Source organism: Mirounga angustirostris, unplaced genomic scaffold (assembly GCF_029215605.1).
Source record: "Mirounga angustirostris isolate CCGP_5_RB_7025 unplaced genomic scaffold, mMirAng1.0.hap1 SCAF_11, whole genome shotgun sequence".
Taxonomy (NCBI): Eukaryota; Metazoa; Chordata; class Mammalia; order Carnivora; family Phocidae; genus Mirounga; species Mirounga angustirostris.
The window spans coordinates 38,663,038-38,683,469 of NW_026991719.1; the positions used below are offsets into that span (position 1 = coordinate 38,663,038).

The 20,432-nt window shown below is 39.9% G+C and overlaps 1 protein-coding gene across 1 annotated transcript; it reads right to left on the minus strand.

The window, feature by feature from the left end:
* Positions 1–6,325: 6,325 nt before the first annotated feature.
* Positions 6,326–19,407, minus strand: FUNDC1 (FUN14 domain containing 1). Its single transcript, XM_064573947.1, has 5 exons — positions 19,212–19,407; positions 18,341–18,497; positions 14,386–14,461; positions 9,051–9,179; positions 6,326–6,834 (listed from the first exon to the last, which is right to left on the minus strand). Exons 1-5 carry the CDS (start codon positions 19,237–19,239, stop codon positions 6,757–6,759), a joined length of 468 nt encoding a protein of 155 aa, XP_064430017.1. The 5' UTR covers positions 19,240–19,407; the 3' UTR covers positions 6,326–6,756.
* Positions 19,408–20,432: the final 1,025 nt, after the last annotated feature.

Sequence of the window (20,432 nt, forward strand, 5' to 3'; positions counted from 1 at the left end):
AAATGTCACGTGAAGAGGGTCCGGGGGGCGGGGGGAGGAAGGGGATATTAGGTAAAAACTAAATCTGAATAAAGATAGACATTAGCTAGTAATAATGTATCAGCATTGGTTCATTAATTGCAACAAACGTACCACAATAACGTAAGATGTTAATAATAGGGAAAACCGTAGAGGTCTGGGGGAGACATATGGGAACTCTGTACTATCTGCTCAATTTTTCTGTAAATCTAAAATTATTCTAAAAAATAAAGTCTATTTAAAAAGTACAATTTGTGGGGCGCCTGGGTGGCTCAGATGGTTAAGCGTCTGCCTTTGGCTCAGGTCATGATCCCAGCGTCCTGGGATCGAGCCCTGCATCGGGCTCCCAGCTCAGCAGGGAGCCTGCTTCTCCCTCTCCCTCTGCCTCTTCCCCTGCTCATGCTCTCTCTCTCTCTGTCTCAAATGAATACATAAAATCTATAAAAAATAAATAAAAATTTTAAGAATAAAAATAAAATAAAAAGTACAATTTGCTTAAGCAAAAGACAGGAATCTTCAGACTGAAAGAACCTAAAGAATTGCTGAATATAAGGAGAGAGAAACATTGTGTTTCATTTCCACGATTCTGATTCCCTCTATCTCACATTTACTGAGCCCTTATTTTGGGGCTCTCAATCTCACAGTCTAGGGAGGGGGTTTAGACCCCTCCTACTGGCCTTGGTTTTTAAATGTTAGCTATGTGTATCTTCTCTGCAAGGGCAGCACACAGCAAAAGGACCCTAACGTGGATTTTTCAGTTTTTTTAAACTCACATTTAGAGACAAATTTATGAAATTTCAGAACTCCAAGAAAAAAATCCACAAAGCTTTGAAAGAAAAAACATACGAAAAAGGTTACTCAGAAAGGTTCCAAAGCCAGCTGACATCATGCAACATCAGATAGTAGAATACAGTGGAGCAGTGTCTTCTGAATTCGAAGGGAAAAATATCGTCAATCTTAAAGTGTATGAGAACAGAAGATATTTTAAGCACCCAAGAACTCGGAAAGTGTACCTCCCACACCTGTAACAATTACTCAAGAATATAGTTCAGCCAAAAATATAAGTAATCCAAGAAAGAACACATGAGATATAAGAGACAGTAGGTGCTGAGCCTGTTCCAGATTGGGGTGTGGGCAGGAGGATTTGAAGAAAAATGAAGAGGCTTGATTACAGCTCGAGGCTTGGGGAGACTTCTCTACTGAATGGTGACGTTTTTATAAACGTTTCCTTTTCTGTGGCTCCGATCGCACTGCTTGACTCTACATAGAATATTTATATAAAATCACATGGTGAATTCTGTTCCTTTTTCCGTTTTAAGTATGATTACGATATACTCAGATTTACTTTTACCATCTTATTTTATGCTTCCTATCTACTTTGTTTTCTCCATGCTTCTTCTTTTCCTGCCTTTAGACTGGATTGCTTATTGGTATGTTGGGAATGTGATTTGTTCACAACTAATAATTCATTTAGGGATGGCTCTTCTTTAAGATTTTATTTATTTATTTGAGAGAGACAGTGCAAGAGAGCAAGCACGAGTTGGGGGGGGTGGCGGGGGGAGAGGAAGAAGCAGGCTCCCCGCTCTACGCAGGGCTCGATCCCAGGACCCCGGGATCATGACCTGAGCCAAAGGCAGACACTTAACGACTGAGCCACCCAGGCGCCCCTAGGGATTGCTCTTAAAATTGTAATATACATGCACAAAGTGTGAGCTTCATCAATAGGTTTTGGAACAATACAAGAACTTGACATTACAAATCCAAATATTTTAGTTCTACATTCGTTTTATTGCCCTTCCACCCCCAAGTAGGCATGACTGTTGGTTTACACGTGCAACGTTGGCTTAGATTTACCCAGCATTAGTATTAGCTGCTGATGGCTTGACGGTTGCACCATTCTCCTGAGAATTGCTCTCAGTAAGACAGTGCAGCTGGGAGGTTACCCATCCCAACCCCTAAGGGCAGACTGCAACCAGTGACCTGACTGATAATGGGGATACAAAAAGCCAGCTCCCTTGTTACAGTGGAGGACAACTCAGTGGACCAGTATTAGTTTTCTACTGCTGCTGTAACAAATGATCATGAACACAGTGGCTTGAAACAACACAAATTTATTATCCTACAGGTGTGGAAGTAAAAAGTCCAACATGGGTCTCACTGAACTAAAATCAAGGTGTTGGCAGGGCTGTGTTCCTTGGTGGAGACAATAGGGGAGAATGTGTGTTCTTGCCTTTCCCAGTTTCAGGAGGCCACCAGTATTCCATGGCTCATGGCCCCCTTCCTCCATCTTCAAAGCCACAACACAGCACCTATGTGATCATTCTTTCATAGGCACATCTCTTTCTCAGACTCTTTGCCTCCCTCTTCTTATCTTAAGGACTCGTGATTACACTGGGCCCAGGATACTCCGGAATAATCTCTTTGAGATAGGTTGATATGCAACTCTGATCACATCTGCAACCTTCATCCTCCTTTGCCACGAAACCTAATGTACTCACAGGTTCAGGGGGATTTGGACGTGAATATTTTTGGGAGGCCATTATTCTGCCACAGTGCCCTTCAAGCTCCAGAGCCCTTGGCAGGTTCAGGCTAAGGTAGTTTCCAGCCGAACCCATACAAAGGGACCTATAGGAGGTTGTGTCCTCATTCAACAGTAAACAATATTCATCATAACAATGTATAAAACTTTATAGACATGTAATAAATTGTTCCTACAAGGATGCAAAAAGGAAGGTGTTCTAGAACTAAATCCACATCTACCATAATAGGAAGTCCGAGTCAAGTCATTTATCATTAATACAAAGTCTAAGAATTGTGGTTGTAGTAAATACCAAGAGAAACAACCAATATAGTTGAAACTTCTCTGGGGAAAGAGCCACGAAGTTGGCAAAAGGTAGAGCAGAGAAGTGCTCCCTTTTTTAGAAGCCTGATTTGTAGCCAAATACTATATGAGGTCTCGAACTATGTACATTATTTTGACAAAAACAACTTAAAAAATAAATTCAGTGAATGAAGCAAAAAAAAAGTTCAAAAGAAAGAGCCCCTTAAAATAGCAAGAACCTAAAAAAAAAAAAAAGCAATAACCTATTGAATTCCTATTCCTAGATCTAAAACAAACCTTTTACTAACTACAAATTAACACGTACTTACCGTAAAGACTTAAGATGATGTAAAAATGTTGAAAATACGTGAAAATCCTATGCATACACCAAACTCTCAAAGATGGCTTCTATGAGCATCCATGTGCATATTATGCTCACAGGTAGAGTTTTTCCAAAAAAGTGGGATCACACTGTTTGCAACGATTATGTCACTAACGTGTGGATCTGTCCAGAACAATTTATACAGCTCTGCAAGTCCTCTTAATTGTACAGAATTCTGTCATTTGAATGTACCATTAAAAGTAATAACTTGACAAAACTCAGGAGACCTGAGGGTAGCAGGGAAGAGAGAAGTTCATTTTCCTCATCTTTAATTACAGGGAGTTAGCAAATATTATCTAAGGTGGGAAATAAGGATAGGAAAAAAGTATGATATTTAAAGTAATAAAGGCATTTACTAGAAACACAAAATATATTAGCCATTAAAAAAGGAAAGTGGATGTGCACAGAATTCCTTAAGTTTTAGAGTGGACAATCCAATATATACTAACCAAACTTGGACAATAAAGATAATATACGTATAAATACATTAAAATGTAAATAAAAAGAACTTTTAATAATGGTTGTCTCATAAAAGGGGATGAGGGTGGGCACTTATATCTTTCTGTCATCATAAATGTACCTACTATTATAAAAAGATATTCATTTTCATAATATGTAACTGAAAATAGCTATTTAGAAAGCAGTATATAAACTATGCTCAATTTTTATACAAAATACATATAATGTGTTCATGCACAGGTAGAGAAGACTCCAAAGGCTGTGTACCAAGATACTGACAACAGTTAACTCTAAGTACATATTATAAACATTCTATATATTTTTTATGCAGACATTTTTCTATAATGAGCATATTTCGTTTATATTTATTGGAAATAAGAAAACACATTAAAAATCATCTTTTTTTGTGAGGGGGAAAGATGGGGAGCTCTATAAGAATAAAAAATAAAGATCAGTCCAAATGTCCTTAAATATCTTCTAAAGCCTAGGCCACAAAATACCTATATTCCATACACTCAAGTTTAAATAAATCTTGCAAACAGTCGTTATGCCCTCGAACATAAAAATCCCCATTTTATTTATTTTTATTTATTTAAAATCCCCATTTTAGACAAAGGCAGGCTATATATAGGTCTTTCATTCCAACTAAGCCCCACCAAGTCATTTCTGATGGAGCCTCTGATTTATGGGACTACTACCCAGAAAAAGTTTCCCATAGGCTGCCACCAACTCTGCCACAGTAATTTCATACTCACTCACCCATTCACATTAACTGAATACCGGTCTTGAGCAAAGCATTACACAGCATGCGTCACGAGTTAGAGACTGATTAACACAAATGACTGCCTCATGTAGCGTATAACCTTGTGGGGAAATGGCACAGACGTGAGGCAGAATAAGGGTCACTAACACAGAAACGACAGTATGGAGAGCATGGGTATTATTTCGCATTTGTATATAAATATTTTCAAACAAATCAACAGATACTTGGAAATGTATAGGTAAAAATGAAGGACTGTATCTTGCAGTTCTCATTCATGTGTGGACTCTAAAAAGAAGTTATCCCTAATACTTATTTGCCACGAATCATATGTCAGGTTCTCCTGTATTTTTTTTTTTAAGATTTTATTTATTTGACAGAGAGAGACACAGCGAGAGAGGGAACACAAGCAGGGGGAGTGGGAGAGGGAGAAGCAGGCTTCCCGCGGAGCAGGGAGCCCGATGCGGGGCTCGATCCCAGGACCCTGGGATCATGACCTGAGCCGAAGGCAGACGCCTAACGACTGAGCCACCCAGGTGCCCCCTGGGTTCTCCTATATTAGTATAGAACTTTTATAGAGGACGATTTTAGTCCCTATTTGAGGGCAGACTTTTTGTGCCCCCACTTTCCTAGTGCATCAAACATAGAGCAGACACTGTAAATATTTCCAAAATGAACAAACTGAGCTGGCTACTAGAGCTCCCCACAGTAGCCTGCCTCACTGTAGCAGGTGAAAGCATCATGCGGACATGGCACACAGAAGTGTGACCAAGGTTCCACCTCATGTCGCGTATTTTTCCCTCTAATTCCACAGGAATGGAAGGCTTGGCAAGGCCAAAACAGAAAAAAGCTCAAAAAAGATAAAACAAGTACTTATAAGCAAAATCACTTTGTATTAAGAAAGTCGGAGTTTTATTTAGCATTGTACCTGAGGCACCGATGACAGTAAAGGAAGAAACGGGAAGATCAATCCCCACGCTCAATTCTAAGGAGTCGTGATAATGAAAGCACACAGACTGTAACCAATCTTGAAGTATGAAATGCCTCATTGTTTACAATACATGAAATATACTACGGGGGCTTCCTATTGAAAGGAGATGGCCTGAATCCCTGCAGTCTTTCCAATCTGAAGACCCCAATAAGTGTTGTTCTGCCCTTTTTCCAATTCCAACATAGAATTCTATGAACAAAATGAATCACACAGAGAGCTTTTCGGGGCAAAGGGCCTCTGAGAGAGCGTGATGTGGCCCGGAGAAACAAGTCAACTGGCCTAGCCTTCAACACAATGCTACCAAAACCTGAAAGCCTTAGCACTTACATCTCAGATTAGATCAGAGAGACAATTCTGTTTAAGGTACAATTTCATAATGACAGAAAATCACTGTCTTTCAGATAGTAAATTCATACCATACTACTAAGTATTTCAAAGTAATTTTTACCTCTTTGTGAAGAAGGGGCCAAAATAATAAATAGGATTTTTAGAAATGAGAAAGGAGGTTCACTCAAGGTTAATAAAATGAATCAGTGACCCAACTACATGTACCCTCAAAATAATTAGCTCTGCCCAGGCTGCCAGGATAAATACATTAATTAAAGAAGCTTATATACAAGAAATTTTTGCAACTACAAATATCAAAAAAAAAAAAAGAGAGAGAGAGCTTTAGACATGAGTATTTCCTTAGAAGAGCCTTCCTTGAAACTGTTTACTATACTTATCATAAAAGCAAAGTAAGAATTACAGAAAACCCACCACCTAAAAATTGATATTAAATCTGTTTAATATCTTTAATAATTCTATTACTTCTAAGTCCTTCCACAAAAGGGCATTACAGTTCTTCAGTTTATTGCAAACATATCTTTAAAAAAAAAAAAGCCAACCGCAATGTTGAAGCTATAATACAAATTTTTAATTACCAGCACTACACTATAAAGCAAAATGAAGAACATCTTATTTAAATAAAACAAGGATAATATTTCACTGGGGAATATATCCAACACATTTTTTTTCTCTATATGTCTACATCCAATGGTGGTATTTTATAGGCTAAGTTCAAAACAAATGCATATTTTAAAAAAATAAATGAAACGCATGTTTTGCTCAGGAATACTATTGTACACATACCATATAGGTTGTTTTTACAGCAAATACTAGTTTGCCAAACTTCAATGGCAAAACACTGAGCTGTGAGTTTGGTACTGTCCACCTAGTTGTTTCTTGCTGCCCTGGAGAATCTGGCGGTGAGTATTGTCGAGAAACCTTGTTGCCACCATTTCTCTTCTTATAGGTGACTCCACTGTGATAGAACATTCATATCCTTAAGATGCAAGGCCTAGCAAAAAGCCTCCCACAAATCCACTGGATATCACAATGTTCTGTTTGATAAATTCTGTTGCCTGAAACGTAAGTTTAAACAAAAATACTCTTAATTGTGCTACAACATGGACAAACCTTGAAAATGCTACACTAAGTGAAATCAGACAGACAGAAAAGGGAAAACATTGTAGATTCCACTGACGTGAAGAGTGAAATTCATCGAGACAGAAAGTAGGACAGAGGCTACCAAGGGCTGGGGAGAGGGGTCAATTGTGGGAATGTGTGCTTAACGGTTAGAGTTTCTGTTTGGGATGATGAAAAAGTTCTAAATGTGGATAGTGGTAATGGTTGCATGAAAGTGTGAATTCAGTACTTAATGCTACTAAATTGTGCATTTTAAAATAATTAAAATGGTTAATTTTATGTTATGTGTATTTTGCCACAGTAAGAAAAAGAAAAAAATGATGCAAATTAAAGAAAAACACTCTTACTTATTGAATCTGGTGCTAAGTAACATTTTCACAGCTGTTTTCCCCAATTCAATAAATATTTGGCAAAGATTCTCGTACACCTACTACTGCAGGTGCCAACCACCACACAAGATGCCAAGGCTGTCCATTATAATCTGAAGGAGCACAGAGCCCCAGCCAGATCCAGTAAGCTTCTTAGCTACTGAGATAATGGGTATATCAATGGCAAAAAATCTCACAGGTAACAAGAAGCTGTAGGGCAGACATAAATGGTCCATTTAGCAAGTTATTAGCACAGATTCCACAGCAGGCACAATGATATTTGTTCACAGTCTACTTGGCCAGCAAGAAAAAATGTACGGGATCAAATAAATATCACGTCAATAAAATGCTCATCCCAAATAAAACCATGAAAAAGCAATCAGACAAAGCCAGACTGTGGGATATTCTGCCTACATGCTTCAAAAATGTCAGTATCATGAAAGCCCGGGGGGTAGGGGTGGGGGACAAAAACAAAAACAAAACACAGTTGATGGGACTGCTAAACATTAAAGGAGCCTTCAGAGACATGATGATAACCAATTGCAATACATAATTCTTTTTTTTTTAAAGATTTTATTTTTAAGCATTTTTTAAAAGATTTTTAAGTACGCTCTACATCCAATGTGGGGCTTGAACTCACAACCCCCAAGATCAAGAGTCACATGCTCTACTGACTGAGCCAGTCAGACACCCCAATATATAATTCCTGATTGGGGGAAAAAATGTATAAAAGATATTTTGTGGAAAAATTTTAATATGGACTGTATATTAGGACATATTATTGCATCATGTTAATTGGGGGGACTCATAAGGGTAACTGTAGTTGTACAGGAGAATATCTATACTCTTAGAAGATACATGCTGAAGTATTTAAGAGTGAAAAGTAAGGATGTCTTAAACGATTAGGGAAAAAAAAGTATAATCACCTGTACACACACAGAGATAAGGCAAATGTAAAATGAGTAGGTAAATAGGTGAAGGGTATTTGGGTATTCACTGTATTTGTCCTTCAACTTTTCAACTGGTCTGAAATTTTTCAAAATTAAAAGTTGGGGGTATTAAAAGAACATAATAAAACAAAGGCAAGGAGTTTTCAGTTCAATTCTAAACAGAGGATAAGAAGAAAAATATACATAAAAACATTAATAAAACTAATATATTAATAAAATATACACATTTTCAAAATATCCCACCTCATGAAAAAAATAGGTAGTTTTACACCTTGTCTACACATGTACACATTTGTAAAATGCAGAGGAAACCTTCTGGAAGAATAATGTTATCAGCTTTTACATGCAGATCAAAGTAGGTGGGAAACTGGCAGGGGAAACTATGTTAACTACTAAAAAAAAAAAAAGATTGATTTTTTTTTTTTTTTAAAGTAATCTCTACACCCAATGTGGAGCTCAAACTCACAGCCCCAAGATCAAGAGTTGCATGCTCTTCTGATTGAGCTCGCTCTCCCACTCCAATAATGATTGATTTAAATAGTGGCTTGATCCCAAATTTTATTTAACACTCTAAACATGACCCAAAACATTCACTTTTTAGAAGAAGATAATCACTAGTCACATTTTCTGTAAAGTGAAACCCATAAGGAAAAAAAAAGGAGCCAGGGGCGCCTAGCTGGCTCAGTTGGTACAGCATGTGACTCTTGATCTCAGGGTCATGAGTTCGAGCCCCACAATGGACACAGATTACTCATTAAAAAAAAAAGAAGAAAGAAAGAAAGAAAAGAAAAAAGAAAAAGAAAAAGAAGGAGCCAAAAATGTACACTGTCTTACTTCTTCAATTATATTGTTGATTTCAGGTGCTGCCTTATTTGCTCGTTTCTTAATCTGTCTTTTGGCTTTGTTCACATCTTTTTCAACTCTCTTCCAGTCAATCTGCACATAGCCACTGTGACTGGCAATCTGCAAACATATAATAAAAATGGTTAATTCTAAACCAACTAGGTTGTTGACAAATCTATTACCGAGGAATATATGGACATTTAGATTTCAAGAAATCTATGAAGCTTATAGGTAAGATATCACCATTTCTTCATTTAAAAAATACCGAGTGCCTACTCTGTGCCAGGCATTATTCTAGGCCCCCAAACTATAGCCAATGACAAGGGAGACATCAGTCCCCACCCTCAGAGAGCTCTGTATCCATAAGGGAAAAAAGATATTAAGCATAATTAATTACTTAGATGTGATGAACACTGTTAAGAAACGTATAGTACATGTTGAGAAAAGATTCCAAAAACTACTATAACTGTACCATAATTCTATCAGAGCTTTAGGAATTTGGGGATTAGCTAAAAAGACAGAGATGATCCAAGTTATACAGCTAATTAAAAAGTACCCTTTAATTAAACAGATGTTTAATTACAAGGGATCAGAAGCCAATCAGTTATTAGGTCACTAAAGAAATCTAAAGTAGCCTGATAAAGGCTCTTTACTAACTCCGGCTCTTTACTTAAATTAAGAATGCATTCTGGCAATCGCTTTTGAAAGTGGAATACGAAAGAAATATGCTCTACACAAGGTTCATGCCTTAAGTCCTTTCAATAAAACTAGCTAAATGCTGATTAACTACAAGAAAACCCCTCATATGGTATTATTGAGACGCTACAAATTCTGAACAGGAACAACAGCATGGTGTGTAAGCCAGTACCATAAATTAGTCTCTCCAAATAATAAAATAAAAAAGTAAAGAATCACATTAGTAGTAAACAATTAAGCCATGTACACCGTTATAAATCACTTCTAATACACTTATGCTTTCTTTGTAATTTTGTAAGGCACCCCTTGACTTTGAACCACAAATAAAACACTTCAAATAATAAAAGTATCTGATTTTATAGAAGTAGGTCGACTGAAGTTCCATTTTCACTGTGAATACAGACTCCACAGAGGAATGGATTTATCTGCATTCCTTCATTTATTCACCTATTATCACTTCAAACTCCAGCCTTAGCAAAACAGAGTGGTGATCAAATCAAATGGCAAGTGAAAGCTTTTCCTGGCAGTCCCTGACACAGTAATTTGGGTCACAGGCATGGAGGTGATGGTGAAACTTAGGGACCCTCCCGTACATCACAGTTAAAATACAAGGGCTCCAGATTTAACAAAAGCAAGCAGATTTCAAGGGGAGTTGAAACTTGCAGGAAAGGAACAATGTAAGGTGAGCTGCCCATTTTTCTGGTTTTATCCTGAGGGCAGGATGCACTTGCAGGGTAGCTAAAACTTAAATAGAAAACATGCTATCTTTCTGGCCCAAAGAACCAGATGACAGAGTCTACGACAATAACAGCTACCAGAAATGAGAGAGCTAGATAAGGGGAGCCCCAAATTCTACGTGTAAACTCTACCCAAGTCCTGAAGCACACATTCATGGGGCAGAGCCACACATTCTGGCCAAGGCTAAAAGAACTGAACTGAGATTTGAGCTGCTACCCACCACAGGTGAAACAGAGCTTACAATTTGAGTCTAACCAAGTTAACTGCCTGCTAAAATCAACATATCAACACTTTTCAGAGGAATAAAATAGAATCCAGAGTTTCCACAACATAACATTCCCAATGCCCAGGATAAAATCCAAACTTATTTGATATAGGATAAAACAGGAAAATGTGGCCTAGTCTCAAAAGAAAATCAATAGATGCCAACCTTAAGAGGACCCAGTTATTGGAATCATCAGGCCTTTAAACCTGCTATTAGAACTATGCTCAATAAGGTAAAGGAAACTATGCTTGTAATCAATGAAACAGTAAGTAATCTCACCCGAGATACAGAAAATTAAAAAAGAACCAAATGAAAATTCTAGCATTGGAAAATACAGTATCTAAAAGAAAATTCTTAGAAAGGCTTAATGGCAGAAGGTAGATGACAGAAAAAAGAGTCTGTGAACTTGAAGCTAGATGCTAGAAATTCTACAATTTGAAAAAAAGATTGAAAAGATAAATGAACAAAACCTCAGGACATTATCAAAAAGCCTAACATGCATGTAATCAGAGTCATGTTCAGAAAGAGAAGAGAGAAAGAATAGGAGGAAACAAATCTTTAAAGAAATAATGGTCAAAACCTTCCTAAACATGGTTAAACACACAAATTTACAGATTCAGGCTCAGTAAACTCCAGGTAATGATCTAACATGATTATGAAATAACAATACTCAGATGACACGGCGGGGCGGGGGGGTGGTTTGAGGGGAGGGGGAGGCACAGAGGAACATAAAGCATGCAAGTATGTGAGACAGGGGAGGGGGGCAGGCAAGGAAAGTTCAATAAATGAGTTCAAGTCTCACATTCCGTAACAGGAAGCCAATAGTTAATACCTCAAACTGAATAAGAAATATTCAATTAACTTGTTTAGGAAAAAGGAAAGAAATACCTTAAGAATCAGCTAAGAGTTCATGTAGTTGCCTCAAGGGAGGGAAAAATGGGGAAGGTGGGTAGTGAGGGAGGCAGAGGATTCCTCTAATCTGTAACAAGCCTTGTACATGTATTTGACCCTTTGAATTAGGGGCATATACAATTCCAAAAAAAATTAAATTTAAAAGACTTGGAAAACAGTGTGGAGGTTCCTCAAAAATTTAAAAATAGAGCTACCCTATGACCCAGCAATTGCACTCCTGGGTATTTACCCCAAAGACACAGATGTAGTGAAAAGAAGGGCCATATGCACCCCAATGTTCATAGCAGCAATGTCCGCAATAGCCAAACTGTGGAAAGAGCCGAGATGCCCTTCAACAGATGAATGGAGAAAGAAGATGTGGTCCATATATACAATGGAATATTACTCAGCCATCAGAAAGGATGAATACCCAACTTTTACATCAACATGGATGGGACTGGAGGAGATTATGCTAAGCGAAATGAGTCAAGCAGAGAAAGTCAATTATCATATGGTTTCACTTATTTGTGGAACATAAGGAATAGCATGGAGGACATTAAGAGAAGGAAGGGAAAAATGGGGGGGGGGAATTGGAGGGAGAGATGAACCATGAGAGACTATGGACTCTGAGAAACAAACAGGGTTTTATAGGGGAGGGGGGAGGGGGGATTGGTTAGCCCGGTGATGGGTATTAAGGAGGGCACGTACTGCATGGAGCACTGGGTGTTATACGAAAACAATGGATCGTGGATCACCACATCAAAAACCAATGATGTATTGTATGGTGACTAACATAACATAATAAAATTAAAAAAAGAACACTTAAAAAAAAAAAAAAGACTTACATACCACTGTCTATTTTAAGATGGCAGTGTGCTAAATATCTACTGGAAAACACTTAACACCGAGTTACTAGAAAAGTTTTAAGTTCTAAATAAATAAATTTGTATCTTTAAATGTAAGTAAAGGTGACACAAATATGGAAGTGGGCCTAAAGAACAATGGGCAATCAGCCTGAAAACCACGTGTTACTCTTATCTCCTCTTTCAGTTTCCTTCTAAGTTTTCAAGGTGTGTCATATTTGGGGGAAAGGCTGGTTTGATGCAGACAGGTCCCATATTCTTCTGCTTAGTGACTTCAAAGAATATGTAGACTAGGCATAGAGAAGTAAAAGGTGACAACGGCAAAACGTGGATTTGATTGGTGTGTATCGAGTGGACCGAAACAGACTTCTGCAAAACTGACAGAGTGGACTGAAATTAATTCTTTTTATTCTATGAACATTTTCAGAAACTCTGCTTCAATCCAGTACCCTTTCCCACTAAAGAGAAATGACAACTGAGTTTTCAGAATAGCTATAGAATTAAGTATGTTCTTGATTCTATATAAACACAAGTCAAAATCCACTTAAATAAAATTGTCTTCTGTACAAAAGCTGGCATGTTCATCCAAAGGCCTAAATTTAGATATTAACCATATTCCTTTTTACCTCTTGGCACAAGGAACAGGCAATTACTCCTAATAATGCCACCGATAAAAAGAAAATACATATTTTTAAAAAACTGTTTAGTCAACAACTCAAAATCTGTGCTTAACGCGTAAAAATCCAGTCCCTTTGTACTTCAGGCAATGACACGGGTTATTATATGATCAATGGCTTTGGTGTTGAAGTCAGATTTTGGTTGCTATGAACATCAATCATTTTAAAAATCTGGTAGGACTGACAGTTCTCTGTATCTTTAAAATTATTGCTAACATTCATTCCCAGAGATTTTCAATTTGGGGACTTACTATATTTGATCTTCAGGGAATGATATTTTTGGAAAAATATATGCCAAACAGACACGAATGCCAGACAATATCTTGATAAACATCCTCTAACCGTGAAGCATTTTTAAACCTTATACTTAGAGGAACATGAAGAAAACTAAAATTTCAAATCCCCCTGCCTCAGAAATAGGATTATGGATGATTTTTTTTAAACCCAATTTTCCACTTTCTATGTTATTATGGTTCCCTAGTTTTTAAAATCACGTTAGAAATTACTAACAGCAATTTCCTCTGAGAAGGAAAACTGCATGGCTAGGAAATGGGGAAAAGAAAGAGACCTTTTGAATTTTATGTACTCTGTGTGAATTTTAAATATATGTTTAAAATGGTCAGGATGCGGGCGCCTGGGTGGCTCAGTTGGTTGAGCGACTGCCTTCGGCCCAGGTCATGATCCTGGAGTCCCGGGATCGAGTCCCGCATCGGGCTCCCTGCTCGGCAGGGAGTCTGCTTCTCCCTCTGACCCTCCTGCCTCTCATGCTCTCTGTCTCTCATTCTCTCTCTCTCAAATAAATAAATTAAAAAAAAAAAAAATCTTTAAAATGGTCAGGATGAGAAGGTTGTATTATGGATGACATGTTTATTTTGCTGAAGAGATGTTTTAAGGGAAATTTGGTTATGTAATAAAAAAAATGAGGCACCTCAAACTTTAATAGTTGTCTTTTTAACTGGGATCTTTTTAGCTGGGATCAAACTATGCTTATAGAATATAGAAGTATTTAAAATTGTTGTCTTTCATGACAGATATCAGCTTTCAAAACTCACTTTAGTTTTTCCATAAACTGATACTTAAAAGAAAAATTCCATCTTCTATTAAAATGGACAGGACTGAAATGGCTAAACTTGACTTTCTCAGTTCCCAGGGGCTACATATGTAAGCAGAGACAAGGACCTAAGGCTCCGACATACCTGAAGAAGAAGAAAGCCACCACCTACTGCAGTTGCTGCAAGCTTTCCAACTTTCTGGAACAAAAATCCCGCACACCTTTAATGAAAGGAATGACAAAAGATGAGAACAACCAATGATGTACTAAACTTTCTCCCTCTTCTCCTTTTCATTGCTTTCCTAATAAAATCTTAGTATCTTCCCATTTCTTTCGATCATATCCTTTATCCATTCAGAAACCCTCAGTGTTTCCCTTGTTCTACAGACAAGTCAAAAGTGCACAATCTAAGGGCGCCTGGGTGGCTCAGTCGGTTAAGTGTCTGCCTTTGGTTCAGGTCATGATCCCAGGGCCCTAGGATCGAGCCCGTCGGGCTCCCTGCTCAGCGGGGAGCCTGCTTCTCCCTCTCCCTCTGCAGTTTCCCTCCGCTTGTGCTCTCTGGTTCTCACTCTATCAAATAAATAAATAAAATCTTAAAAAAAAAAAAAGTGCACAATCTAGCGTGCCTGACTGGCTCAGTCGGTAGAGCATGCGACTCTTGATCTTATCAGCATTGTAAATTCAAGCCCCACACTGGGCCTAGAGCTTACTTAAAAAAAAAAAAAAAGTGCAAAATCTAAATTGTGATATGCTTCAAAATGAGGGATGGACAGAAGAGGAAGGGAATTTATAGGAAAAAAAGATTGGCTACTGAAACAATGTTGAGTACTCAGGGCCTCATTACACTCTTCCTTCTATATTTGTCTAAGTTGAATTTCCCCATAACAACAGTGATTTTTTTTGTTTTGTTTTAAAGATTTTATTTGAGAGAGAGAGAGCATGAGCTGGGCAGGGGGCGGGGGATGGGGGGAAGAGCAGAGGGAGAAGAAGACTCCCTCCTGAGCAGGGAGCCCAACATGGGGCTCAATCCCAGGACCCTGAGACCATGACCTGAGCAGAAGGCAGATGGTTAACTGACTGAGCCACCCAGGCGCCCCTGTTGTTTTTTTTAATGCAGTCAAGATATTCCATACACCTGGCCAACCCCCACTCTACCCAAACCTTCTGCTCCAATCCTATTAGTTTCCAAATAGGTCATCAAGCTATTAATCTCCTTGCTTCTAGGGGTTTCTACCTACTTTTGCCCATCTAAAGCTTTTCATCCTTTGAGGTCCAGCTGAAGTTCCACCTTCACGACTACACTTAAGCCCACATTTCTCATGGCTTCCTTACCTACATCTCTATCTATCTATCTCTCTATTAAACCCATTTTGTTTCACCTATTCTGTAAGAATGTCAGTCCATACTTCTTTTGGGATTCTCTCCTTCGGTGAGCTCATATTCCCTTCAGTATTCCAGATCCATACTGTGCAAAAGAATCTCGGATTTCTAACTCTAGCCTTCTGTACTGGATTGAACAGTGCCCACCCTCCCACCCCCAATTCATGTCCTTCCCAGAACCTCAGAGTGTGACCTTATTTGGAATAAGGGTCACTGAGGATGTAATTAGTTAGAATGAGGCCACACTGTAATAGGGTGGGCCTTAAATCCAATATGACTTAATCCAACATGTCACAGAGACACTCAGAGGGAAGATAGCCATGTGACGGCACAGGCAGAGCTTGGAGTGATAGGTCTACAAGCCAAGGAATGCCAGGGATTGCTGACAAGTACCAGAAGCAAGGAGCAGATGTTCCCTCTGAGCCTCCGAGAAGGAACAAACCCAGCAGACACCTTTCAGACTGCTGGCCTCCAGACCTATGAGAATAAATTTCTTTTGTTTTAAGCCACCTAGTTGTGGTACTTTGTTACAATAGCCCTAGGCAACAAGTACACCTTCATAAATGGAAAATTTACATTTCCATGGGCTTCTCTAGCACACAGAATGACATATTCAAAATGTCCCAAAGCAAAAATCATCTTTCCAACCAAATCAACTGTTGCTAAGGTCCCAATCTGTTAAGTGAGAGCACCATTCTCTAGGTTTGCCTTCTCATGTTTATCTCAGACTCCACCTCCTTCATCACCTTCGGGGTCCAACTGATTGCCTGATTCTACATACTCGATTTCTGGAATATTATCTGACTCGGTCTTCTTTCCACTCTCAAGGGCATCATTATTACCTTGCTTCCAAACCACACTAAGGGCCCTCTAGCTAGTCTTCACACCTCCCATCTCTCCTCGCAATCATCCATCCTGGTATTTCTTATTATCATCAAAAACCTATAACTACCTACAGTCGCATATAACCTCCTTAGCCTCCCATGTGTGGCCTGAATTGGTCTGAAATGTTAACTGGTTAGGTTAATGCCCATTCCGCCTTAACATACGCCACAATAGTACATCAGTTTTATACCTTAAGAAAATTGCAAAAGTTTACTACACTGAATCTAATGTCATTGCAACAAACCACCTAACATTAGAGTGCTATTACTCAGCTCCTGGGCCGACACCTGGCTATAATCCAAACACGTATTACTGTAAAGACCGTGTCCCTCAGTAGGGGAGTCGGCAACAAAGGCTCTGATAAGGGAGCAGAGGAGGCCAGCAGCAGCCAAGTCACAAGTATATCCCAGGGACCGTGTCTCACAAGCATGTCTATCCTTTGCTTGATGGCACAAGCCACTAAAATAAAGCTACTAACTCCCCCGCTCTGTCTCTAGGCTTTCCAAGCAAACTTCCGCCAATTATGGGGCTTCTCACCGAGTCTGGCCTACAAGGGGAAAGCACCCAATGACGTGATAATTCTATTGTTTGATCATTTTTTTGGTCTCTTTTAAGATGGGGCTTTAGGCCCAGGCTCACATTAACCAGTCACCCATGGCACCAAATTGTGAGCTTATCTGAGCAGAGCACCAGACTCTCTATTACGGAGGGTGAAGGTACAAGCTATCTGTGGAGGATCAACTGAATAACCAGGGCCCTGACCAGGCATCTCACTTCTAATTGCAGGGCTTTTCATAAGCAGCATTAACAAGTTACACATCATGAAGAAATACTGCACCTCTGCATCACAGAATCTTCACAATGCAGGTTTCTACCATAAAATGGCATTTACAAAAAGGCATAAAGGAGTGAGCCATTGTTCCAAGGTACATGTAAAACACAAATCAAAAAATTTAACACTTACCAAGTTTAAGTATGTAAATAACATAAGATAAGTTTAACCTAGAATCTAAGAAAAAAATGATTACTCACAAGCTCAGCACCCCCACTAAAGTCAAAAATTCTCTACGGCTGTGAACATTTTCAAAATAAAGGGTCACACTTGTTTGACCCTTGTTATTTGGCTAATCTTTTATTCCAAGAATAACAACTTGATCTATAGCAGCAATTATGTAATCATGTAGCCTAAAACATTAACTGGTTAGTTAGGTTAATGCTTATTAACTGTTCCTCCTTAATGCATTCCACAATATTATTACAGAGTAAGCAATCAGTCCTTTAATTCCAACGAAGACCCAGTTTAATTCCAACTCTTCTTCGAAGTATAATAATCCAAATTAGTCCACAAAAATCAACAGAACCATCGGATTCATAATTTTCACTGAGAATTTTACACAGCTCTCTACAGGGCTGACAATCCTGGAGACCAGGTCTACTCAAAGCCTCAAAGGCTTTTCCAGTTGTTAGCTTTGAACAAGTAAAGATTATTTACATATAATTAACCCTTTTATGTTTCTTCCTTTTTACCCACTATCACTGAATCAGATACAGTACATTTGCTCAGTGTGAGAAGGTGTAAAATATAGAAAGTATCAAAGGAAGGGAGGGGAGGAACAGTGGAACAAGGGGTGGGCACGGGGAAGCAGATCACCAAAACCACTGAGTCCCCAGAGAGTGTGGATCACACCCATCATATCACAGAGAAAAGCCTCAAGGTAGAGCTCTTCGGGGATTAGCAGTGTAAAGCCACTGAATGTGCACAGTAACTGGCCTGTTTACAAAAGGGCAGCAGTCAGGATGCCAATGAAATTTAATGAAAAAGATGATGTTCTCACCAGCCAGTCACTCCACCCATTACAATCTGGGTGGCTACCGAGTATTTTTCAACCATAGGTCCGGAACTGTGGCCAAACACTCGATTCCACCAATGGTGTCTTCTTGCATACTCAGTTAAATCCAACACTTCGTAAGACTCGTCATCGCTTTCATACTCTTCAAAATACAAAATGGAAAAAATAAATTTCGAGTCAACCCAAAGTCAGAAACGTCCTGTACATTTTTCATCTGTTATTAACTCACTGCTAGCTTTGGCCCACAGCTAAAAATGCCCAGATGGAAACATTAGTTGGTTAAAAACCCAATCCCTGAGACTAGGGCCTCAAGAGTAAAGGGGCCTGGCATCTCCCTTCCAAAGGCCCAGGGACCGGCCTGGGGCCGGAGCCAGAGCCACGTCAGAGTTACACAGAGGTGAGGGGTCGCCTCCCCAAATGGCAGTAAGGCCAGATCAGAGTTTCACAGCAGGAAGGGTCACCCCCAAATCTCAGTAGGGTCCGGGCCAGAGCTAGACCATTTTCATCAGTGGGAGAAAGCGGGGGAGGGTGGGGTCCTCCCCTGACAGAACCGGTTAGAGGCCTGGCAACATGAAATTACTTCACTAATTCACCTAAAAGGCTAAAAAGGCACGTTTGAAGATGGAAATGACGAGCCAGAGGTGAAAGTGAGGCAGGAGGCGGGGCTGTGTTGGGGACGGGGGTCGCTCTCCGCCAGAGTTTAGCCCGGAGGGGAGGGAGTCTAGTTCCAAAGGGGTGCCTCCAAAACACAGAGCTCCAGGACCCCTGGGGCCGGGGGAAGAAGAGGCGCCCCCGGGAGCAAGGTCGAGAGCTGTGAGCCGCGTCTTGGATACTACTTCGGGCCCCGGCCGCTCACCTTGGGGAGGGGGGTTCCGGGTCGCCATGATACCGCCGGCGGCCAGCTCTGAAGGTGGTCCCCGCCCGCCCTCCTCTCCCCACTACTTTAAGAGACCTTCTAGGCCCAGGTGAAAGTCTATGGTCTCTTTTTTCCTCCTCCCCTTGCAGGCGCGTTGTCCCGTCCCCGCCCCTCCTCTCAGCGCAGGGTCTTCCGCGCAAGCGCAAGGCTCAGGGCTGGGGGGTGTGGGGGAGGGAGGGTAGCCGCCGCGCGAGGGCTTGTGGGAGTTGTAGTCCGTTGCCCTGCGCAACCCTTGCTTCCCACCCCACCCCCAACCCCCTAGAATTCCAGCAACTAAATTTTGTAATTTTGTTTTAAAGAGCCTCAAGGCTGGAGGAGAGGCGGCGTCACGTGATGGTATAAAGCGAAAACCAGCTTGGCATTCTCAACACTATACCAGGATGCAAGCGCCTGAGAAAAAAGGCTTTTAAAAACGAGATAAGAGAAACCCTGTTTCAAACCGCACTTTTGTAAGGAGGCAAGGGCACGCCAACAGATGGAAAATTTTTCCAACGTGCTGCTGCTGGGAACTGGAACCTGTTTATCCGCTCCCTCTCCACATGTTTCCTGCCAGGAACCCAAGGGAAGTAGAGGAAGGCCTAGGGACTGACCTGACACGATATTCAAGAGGACATAATTTTTCAGCTTCATTTTTATTTAAATCTCACAGAGGAACGAGGTCAAGCTCTTCGCCCAGAAGCCCCACCGGATTCTGTAGAATGAAAACTGTGTTTGATTACCAAGCAGCTAACTCAGGTTCACATAAACCGGTCCCTAAACCTGTTTTGAACTTGTATTACACCTGTATGTGCTATACAATTTAAAAAGCCCTCTCTGAACTCGTTTTAATGGAAAACAAGGAATTCTGGTATAGGATGTGTAGGGGCCCAGGGCAGGCTGCCCCAAATGTACTGCAATGGCATATTGATTATTTTGAATTGAAGCTACCGGGGAAACAAGGGGTGCAAGGACACCCAGAACTTCCTCTGTCTCCCTGAAAGCAGGAAATAAATTTCCCGTGTGAAAAATACCCTCCCTGTACTAAGAAGTAAAAAGACATCCTTATCAGCAGAGATAGGAACTTTAAAACCAAGAAAGCTGGAGAAACAAAACTTGTTATTTTTTTTTCCTAATCTACTACCTCAGCCCAAATTCTGCTTAGAATTCCTTATTAACTAAAGC